Source organism: Tupaia chinensis, unplaced genomic scaffold (genome assembly GCF_000334495.1).
Source record: "Tupaia chinensis unplaced genomic scaffold, TupChi_1.0 Scaffold139431_1, whole genome shotgun sequence".
In the NCBI taxonomy this organism is placed as follows: domain Eukaryota; kingdom Metazoa; phylum Chordata; class Mammalia; order Scandentia; family Tupaiidae; genus Tupaia; species Tupaia belangeri.
Window position 1 is genome coordinate 790058 of NW_006199316.1, and position 9285 is coordinate 799342.

At 41.6% G+C, this 9285-nt stretch overlaps 1 protein-coding gene across 1 annotated transcript in view; it reads right to left on the reverse strand.

Annotated features, from left to right (window-relative positions):
* Positions 1 to 30: 30 nt before the first annotated feature.
* RSF1 (remodeling and spacing factor 1) overlaps positions 31 to 9285 on the reverse strand; it is a 90398-nt gene continuing 81143 nt past the window's right edge. Inside the window, exons 14-15 of the mRNA XM_014593008.2 lie at positions 8073 to 8261; positions 31 to 3629 (exon numbers count right to left, since the gene is read on the reverse strand). Coding sequence (XP_014448494.1) covers positions 3064 to 3629; positions 8073 to 8261 — 755 coding nt within the window. The 3' untranslated portion in view covers positions 31 to 3063. The remainder of the gene's footprint in view (positions 3630 to 8072; positions 8262 to 9285) is intronic.

Consider the following 9285-nt stretch of genomic DNA (forward strand, 5'->3'; position numbering starts at 1 on the left):
TATATATATATAATATATTCTTTTAGAGTACAACTTTTTTTCACAAAGGAGCTTAAATGATTAAAGGGCTCCATTATATATAACAGCTCCTATGAACCTAAATCCATGGTGAGTACTCTAATAAAGATCCAAGATGGCCTCACTCTAGAAGACGGCTTTCTCATACTCGAGATCTCCAGTTTCTAATGGCTGCATTATGTCTTTGGATAGAAAACATTATTTTTTTTTCCCAACACCTTTTAAAAAATGTGTTCAGAGTATTTAAAGAGTGATTATATTTCAGTGAACAAAGATTCTTTGAGAGATGAATGTAAACACCAAGCAGCAGAATTGGTTTAGAACTGTTCAAAATGTAGTCTTCCTGTAATCAAGATCTGCATAATCATCACCTGCTGCTTGGATTACACTGTGGCAGATGAACCACAGTTAACTGAATGTAAGGTGAAAAGGGATATATTCACCATCAAGTTGACAAACACTCAAGCTGGGTAAATATCAGACAGACAAGTGGTATCATAACCCATGTCAGTGGGACATTCACTAACTGCAAAACTCAGTCTCTACTATGATAAAATTGACCTTCGGCAGAAGCATGAAAAGAAATCCTTGTTTCCTGTGAGACGTCCTGCTAATCTACTCACTTAATATTACTTCTGATCACTAGCTTAACTGAAGAGTAAAATCAGTAAGTGAAGCAGGAGCTGATGTGTCCAGAGGTATAGGCAGGGCACATGGAAGAGTTTTCTTTCATGTGACAGTGGCTTTTTCTGGCTTCAGGACCAAGATGGTAGGAGAGCGTATAGGAAAAGCCACCTGTACTTTCAAACCACTTACCTTGCACTAGTAGGAATCCTTCCATTGCCTGTTTTAGATTTCTATAAAGTTAAAATTCTTAGCAGATTTGTAAATAAATAAAATAAAGCAAGCTAGAAAGGAGGCTCCGTACATGAATGCTCTTTCCACAGCCTCACTTTACTGTCTGTGAATAGAAGCCCTTCCCTCCCTTCCAGTGGAACATTGTCTCAAAATAAAAATCACAACTTGTTTGCAACCACACGCTACTGGTGCATCCTGTGTTTAGGCTGCCTTCATTATTTTATTTTTTATACAGATACATATACACTGCTAGAATCAAAGCAAAAATCTTAATGGGCAGGTACTACAGAACTAAAGTAAAACCAACAAAACAAACAAAAGAACCAATATTAACTGAAAACAGCTATAAATTTTCAAGGCCAAAAGATAAAGTTTTGGGCAACATCTGTTGAGGAAGGAAAAGTAGGAATATAAAGTTTCTAGAGAGGTATTTATAATGTAAGTCTAATGCCAGCTTTTAATAATCATTAAAAAAAAAAAGAAGTGCTTTACTATACACTGACTAGCACATATAATGCTTAACTGGGCAAGAAAAATGAATGAAGTTCCTTGGGCCAGCAGCAGATATTGGTGTGCCCATTGCCGGCAACAGACACAACACTGAAACAGAAAAACCTAAACCCCAGGGCGAAAAGATTCACAGAAGTAATGGTTGAAGGTTTCAGAATTTGACACGAAAGGTTTAATCACAAGTGCTAGACTCTGTACAATGTTATGGCTCTGCCTGAAATTTTACAGCTGTAACAGAAACTAAATAAGACAAAGTTCGTATTTTAGTGTCAATCACAATGTTAGATAATGAGTTAGTCACAAACCCCTTTTTCTCGGAACAAAGGGCTCCCCTTTCTGTAAAGTATTGAGATGTCTGAAATGATGTCATGCCTATTAAGTGTATAGGCAGTTCTCGTTCAACTCTACGTTGGTTGTGTGACCATTAATGATTTTGAATATAAGTCTAACAGCCAAAGGCCAAAACTACATTCGGACCCTGCTAATATATTCAGGCAGATAGGAAATTCCAACACACACGCACACACACACACACACATACATATATACACACACATACATGCTAAAACTCAAACTAAAAACCTCCCAAAGGAACTGCTTTGTTTGTAGACTTCAATTTGAAGTAGATACTCAGGGCAAGAATAGACCAGTTAAAATTCACCTGAAAATCCCTTCCCCATTTTCAAATGTGCTAAAATACCGCTGTCAGCCTAGCATCTCTTCACGTGTTATACATGTATTTCTTTCAAAATGGTATTTCAGATACTTCAACATCAAGTGGCCAGAAGACAAGAGTTACATGATGGCAAAGTTTAGTCCACCTGGGCCTTGAGAAGACCGCACTCATTTCACTAATAATGTTCCATCAGGCATATTGGAGGCCACTGTATCACCACTGCATAAAGCTATTTCGAAAAATATGTTGCTAGCACAATCTGGTTGTCAAAGCGTCATTTATACATTTTACTATATGAATGCTTTTCAGATGATTTTGTTTTTGTTTTTTTTTTTTTAAACAAGAAATTTCACTCTAACAGAAACTTAGGTTAAAGTTTTTTACGATGGTACCTTCATGGTCTCTTCTTTATTAAGTGTGGTTATCTCCAAGAGTAAACAAGTTGATTTCACGAAGGCTGTTACTAAATGACTTACGTATGATGTTATCTACAATTCCAAACTGCAACAATACAGACCTGAACTTTTAAACAGTCTGTTAATCATCTTCTATGCCATGAATGTTTAAATATAATATATATTTAATACGAAAAAGCCAAAGCACAAGTGCTTTCACCCCTAAATTCTGTTTTGGGCCCTCACAGATTCGGAATGCATTCTTATCCACCCATTTGCACAAAGTCAGGAGAGCTCAGGAAATATAAAGTCAAAAATATACAAATCTTTTGTTGTTATTATAATAAGATTTTTTTCCATGAATGAAATTACCAAGGACCATGAACTTGGAAAAACAAAAATCAAAAGGAATTTACAGCAATTATTTATCTTCAAAGTTCAAAACTGGTCACTTCACAGAAAGACTTCAGGGTTTGTTGAAATTATTCTTCTAAAAAGTCATTCTGTAGTGGAGTTTTCTAGGAAAAATTAAACAGCTTTTAATAACTGGCCCGCTGGTGTGAGAGCTACCGTGGAATAAATTAGCATAAAAATGGAAAAAAATTCTTATAACTGTTCACTGTTACAGACATAATCGACAAGGTCAGTCACTCTCAAAAGCTCGTCTTCCTCCTCTTCTGGCGCCCCTGCCTCCTGGGCCCCACTTGTCCCATTGGGGGCCAGGCTCGCGCTGGCGGTGCTGCTGTCCCTGGGGGTCTGAGGCTTCTCCGCTGGCTTACCAATCAAGTTCTCAATGGCTTTGCCAGGACTCTGCCCATTGGTGGAAGGCAAGTCCACTAAGCTATAGTCCAATGGGCTCCCCACTTTGCCTACATTGTCAAAGTCCTCCTCATCGCTTTCTATCCGGTACGGCTTCTTGGTGCTCTCTTGCTCCGAGGGCAGGACCCTGGGCTGACTGTCCTGGGCATGCTGGTCTGCATCTCCATGAGAATTGTCACAACTCTCCTCATCAGTCTCAATCCGGTGTAGCCGTTTCCGGGACGGTTTGCCTTCCTCTTCCTCTTCCTCATCTACTTCTGAATACTCATCGGTGCTCCGGCCACGCTTTCGAGCTGACCGCTTTGACTCCTTAGTTAGTTCATCATCCTCAGAGTTCTTGGACAGATAGCTCTCTAGAATAAACAGCACATTTAAGCCATTGGCACGATCAACCATAAATAGATGTAAGGGATTTTACTTTTCTCCCCGTATTTACCCATGTCCCATTTCCAGACTGTCTTGCACCAAAATGCTTCCTTTCCCTAACTGGCCTGCTTTCTCTGCCTCCTCAGTATCGTGACGATGTCCAACTTGACTCATTGGGCACACTTAGCCACTACTTTAGAAAACAGCACATCGCCTGGGGATGAAATCTGACAGTCCTCAAATTAAATGAAATAGGTTGGTCATAAACTTAGAAATGTCTTCCCACTACAACTCAAATTAGGAAATCAGGCAAACATATTGATAATATTAAAACTGGGCCAACTCTGCACATCGGAAACACCATGCCACTCTCATCTCATGTTATAAGTGCCCTCGGTAGTCCTTAAATGCCTTCTCTTTTGTTCATCCTTACGTCTCACCCATCTTGTGGCTTTGCATACATCTGTATGCAGATAATGCTCATATTTCTTTTCTAAATTCTAGACCCATATATCAAATCATCTGTTTAACATCTGTGGTTAGCTATCTAACAGACACTTTAAACCTAATGTGTCCAAAACTGAGTTCCCAAACTGTCCCCTCAAACATGCGGCACCACAGTCTTTGCCATCCAGTTTTGGGCACTCTACTGTTTTGAACACTCAGCCATCCCTGATTCCTTGCTTTCTCATGTTCGACTCAATGGTAAATCCCATGGGTCTACCTTTAGGACATGTGTGTAACTAGACTGCTTTCCACCCTCTCACCGTGACTGCCCCCAGTCACCGGCCATTAACTCCTACTCGGACTATTTCAGTAATTTCCCAACTAGCCTTCATCCCTCTGCCCTTGCACAATCCAATCCAAGCATAACACATCTATTAGGTTGTTGGAAAAGTCATGATGCATTTTTGTGTAGAGAAATTCGTCACGACTTTCCCAACAACCCAATACTATGGCAATTAAAATACAAGTGAGACCATAATACTGCTTTGGTTGAAATTCTGATTGTCTCCCATCTCACAGAATAAAATCTAAAGTGTACCGTGGTCTACTCTGTGCTATCCAGTAGGGAAGACCCTAGTCACATGTGATTATCTGAAATCTTTAAAAACTTTCCCAGACAGAGACACAGGCAGAGAGAAAGGGGATGAAAGCACCCACCAATGGGTGGTGGGTGCTTCACCACGGTCATGATACAAGGCCTTCATATTTCTCCAGCCTGTTGTGAATTGGGGCACAACTGCACATGTGCTTAGTATGCCATCCCATGGTTGGCTATGCTTTGACATCTGGTTCACCTATTTTAAATTAAATTAAGGGATAGCTGGTGGTGTGGTAATTGGGATGGCTGGATGCCACATGGCCAACTGCATTGTTTGAATTCTGGAGTGGCAGCTTGGGAAACATGTCAGGTACATGTGTGTGCGTGTCCAAAATCTCAAAAAGAAAACTGGAGGAGGAAGGATTGCAGTGTGACCATTCCATGTGGGAAGTGGTTTCTCATTTTCCCTCCCTCCCTTTCTGTCTCTCCTGGTTGAGCAAACAAACCCTCTAGGAAAATTAAAAATTCAGTTGCGGGAGCAGCAGATGGTATAATAATTATATTGCTGGACTCCCACGTAGGTGACCATGGTTCGAGTCCCAGACCTGGTGCTTTAAACTCATGCCAGGCAAATGTGTGTGTGTGCCCAAAATTCCAAAGGAGACTGGAGAAGGGACTGCAATGTGGCCATCCTCCCTGAGGGGTGATTTCTCACATAAACGTTACTGGCTACTGTACTGATCAGAACACGTCCATGACTACAGAGGGTTCAACGGGACATTACTGCTCTTCATTATAGGCTAGCAAATTATTTCTGCACAGAGCAGACTTTAAAGTCTCTGCCACAACTCCTGAGAAATAATGCAGCTAGGGACCAGGAGTTAACGTAATGGCTATATCGCTGGACTCCCATGTGGTCAACTGCGGTTTGCATCCCGGAACCGGTGGCTTAAAACTCACGCCAGGCGTGAATGCGTGTGTGCCCAAGATCCCAAGAGGAGAATGAAGGAGAAGGGATTGTGGCGTGGCCATCCCCCCTGGGGGGTGATTTCTCACTTCCTGTCTCTCTGTCTCTCTCTGTCTGTCTGGCAAGCGCACGTGCCCTGTAGCAAAAAACTCTTAAAAAAAAAAAAAAAGAAATAATGCAGCTACAACAGACCAACAGGTAGCCTGGAGGTTAAGGCACTGGATCCCATATGGTCTCCTGCATGGTTCAAAGCCTGGACCTGGTGGCTTAAAAACCGCTAGGTAGGTGTGTGTGAATGCCCAAAACCCCAAGAGGAGACTGAAGCAGTGTCTTCCAATAAAATGATCTGTATAAAGCTTACTCCTACAAACAGATGGGCTATAGTGTGCTGACTGCGGCTCTACACACTCCGGCCCTGACTGATCTCTGTATCATCCATGCTGCTATTCTCTCACCTCTTCATTCTTCTGCCACAACCCTGGACTCTCTTCTGTTCCTTGAATATGCCAAGTGTAAACCTGTGTCAAGGCTGTGACGTTTGCTGTCCCATCCCCTGTACATTTCTTAGACATGGAAATGATGCGCAGTCAATGCTTCTTTCAGGTCTTCACCTAAATGCTGTCTCCCTAGCGAGGGCTTCTTTTAGCACACTCCCTGAAATCCCAGCTACTCTCTCAACCCCCTTTCACCCTGTAGTTGCTCTCCACAGCATTTATATTCATCTACTAGATCAATATATTATATACATTTAGTATAGGGTGTGTGCATTTGCTGGGAAGAGAGGGGGGGAGAAAGAGATAGACAGAGAATGTAAGAAATCACCCCTCAGGGAACCAGCAGTTAGCGTAATGGCTATGTCGCTGAACTCCCACGTAGTCTACTGCAGTTCATGTCCCGGACCCGGTGGCTTAAAACTCACGCCGGGCACGTGTGCGTACGTGCCCAAGATCCCGAGAGGAGAATGGAAGCGAAGGGATTGTGGCGTGACCAACCCCTCTGGGGGGTGATTTCTTGCTTTCTGTCTCTATGTCTCTCTCTGTCTGGCAAGCGTACATGCCCTATAGTGAAAACCTCTCAAAAAAAAAAAAAAATACCCCCATCAGGGAGGATGGACACACGGCAATCCCTTCTCCTCCATTCTCCTCTTGGGATTTTCAACACACATGGTCATGTGCCCAGCACGTTTTCCAAACCACTGGGCCTGGAACTCAGACAGCACAGCCAGCCATGTGGGATGCAGCTCCCTTAACCCTCGTGCCATCTGTTGGCCCCATTTATTGTGTATTGTCTCTCTCTCCCCTCAACTAAAATAAGAGTTCCCTGAAGGTACAAGTTCATTTTGGGCTATTTTGTTATATTCCCAGTGCTTAGAATAGGCCTAGTTCACTAAATACTCATATTTAATGACTGAAGTAATGCAGTTGATTGTCTTTATGACGTATGACTATAAATACCACTGAAAAAAATGTTCACCTCCCAGTGTTAGCTTTCTGTATCAAACAATTTTCCCTTCTTTCTCTCTTGGCTGAGGCTCAAATTTAACTCATTTTTTTTTTTGAAGAGGTTTTTTGCTATAGGGCACGTGCGCTCGCCAGACAGAGAGAGACAGAGAGATAGAAAACGAGAAATCACCCCCCGGGGAGATGGCCACGCCGCAATCCCTTCTCCTCCATTCTCCTCTCGGGATCTTGGGAACGCACGCACACGTGCCCAGCGTGAGTTTAAGCCACCGGGTCCGGGACTCGAACCATGGTCGACTACGTGGGAGTCCAGCAACATAGCCATTATGCTAACTGCTGGTCCCTCAAATTTAACTCATTTAATGTTTAATCAATGAAAGCAAGCAATCTTCAAATCACATACTAAACAATTTTGAATAAAGTATATAAAAAAAGGTGAGAAAGTAAGAATTGGGTCATTTAAAAAAAAACACAGAAAATGCTCTAGAATACTACACAAAGGCAGAGTTGACAACACATTTTCCTATTTTAGAATTTCTCTTATGCTTCTGGAATGGACATAGCTAAAGCTCTTCAGCAATAAATAGTTCTCAACTGAAGCTCACCATCTAGGCGGAGACACGGTGGGCACTTTAGTTTGGAGTTTCCCGCTAGGCAGGGCATAGGAAGAACATGTATTACATGGGGAAAAGGAAGGAACAGAGTAAATCATGGTCAAATCCTAATTTTCTGTTTCCATGAAGAATTATTGTAATGAGGATCTTAAAAAGTAGCATCTTACCAATTAGCATTTATTTAAGTTACAATTCATGAGCAGGTACAAAACAATGGATTTTCCTCAGAGACGCTATGGTTTACACGACTGTTTTAGACAAGGCACAGAATTTCTGTCTCGCGTTCATTCATAACGTCTGTTTCTACCTTGTCCAGATTTCTGCATAGGGGATCTCTTCCTTACCTTCACTCTCTGAGCTGGAAAGTCTGCGTTTGTGAACTCGTCTTATTTCTTTACCACGACGTATACTTTTCTGGGAACCATCACTTTCTGAATCTTCTTTATAGTTAATTTGCCTTTTCTGGTTCCTCCTTGACCGCCTTCGCCTAGTTTCTACGAAATCATCACTAAAATCATCACTGAAGTCACTTTCTAGTACGAAAATGGAAAGGGAAAAGAAGCACAAAATGAAAAGAAGTCCAAATGCAGCCAGTTTAGTTTATAAAAACATCCTGAAAGAGCAGAATTAAGGCGTAAAAAAATGTAATCGCACAATAACATGAGTCACTCTGTGGGGTCTATCACGCCAAGCCTCACAAATGTATATTACTATATCATTATTTGCACTCATCAGAGAAAGAGAGAGAGAGGATAAGTTAGAAATCACACCCTCGTGGGGGAGGACAACACTGCAATCCCTTTCATTTTCCTCTCAGAATTTTGGGCACTTGTGCATTCTTGCCTGGTATGATTTCCAAGCTGCATGGTCTAGGACTTGAACATCTTGAACAGCCGTCAGCTGTGTGGGAGTCCAGTGCCTTAACCACCACGCCACCTGCTAATCCTCATACATTTTTACAAACATTATTTATTTAACTTATTTAATATTATTATTTTTAAAGTTTGCTATAGTGTATGTCCGCCTGCCAGAGAGAGATAGAGAAAGTGATAAAGGAAGCCACCAGGTCTGGGACTCAAACCACAACTGACTATGTGGGAGTATAGCATCTTAACCACCATCCCACCTGCTGGCCCATCTACACATCTTCTAAAATTTTGCCAGAGGATATGTGTGCTTGCCAGAAAGAGAGACAGTGAAAACCCTACCTGGGGAACGGTTCCTCATAATACCCTCTCCTTCTTTCTGGATTTTGGGCACACATGACTTGTGCCTGGTGTGTTTATAAGCCAGTGATTCCAGGACTCAAATTTCTGTCTTGCGTTCATTTATAACATCTTTCTACCTTGGTGGCTGGCCCTGTGAGATCTGCCTGCCTTAACCACCACACCGCAGTAAGTCCATATACTTTTTTTATAATTATTTTACTTGTTTCCATTCATTCCAGTCTTTCATACTGGATACTGATCATCTGGACCTGTTTTCTCTATGTCTATTCTTTTGCAATTTCAATTTATTTGTTTTTCTTGGAAATTATTTATTTTATTTTATTTATTT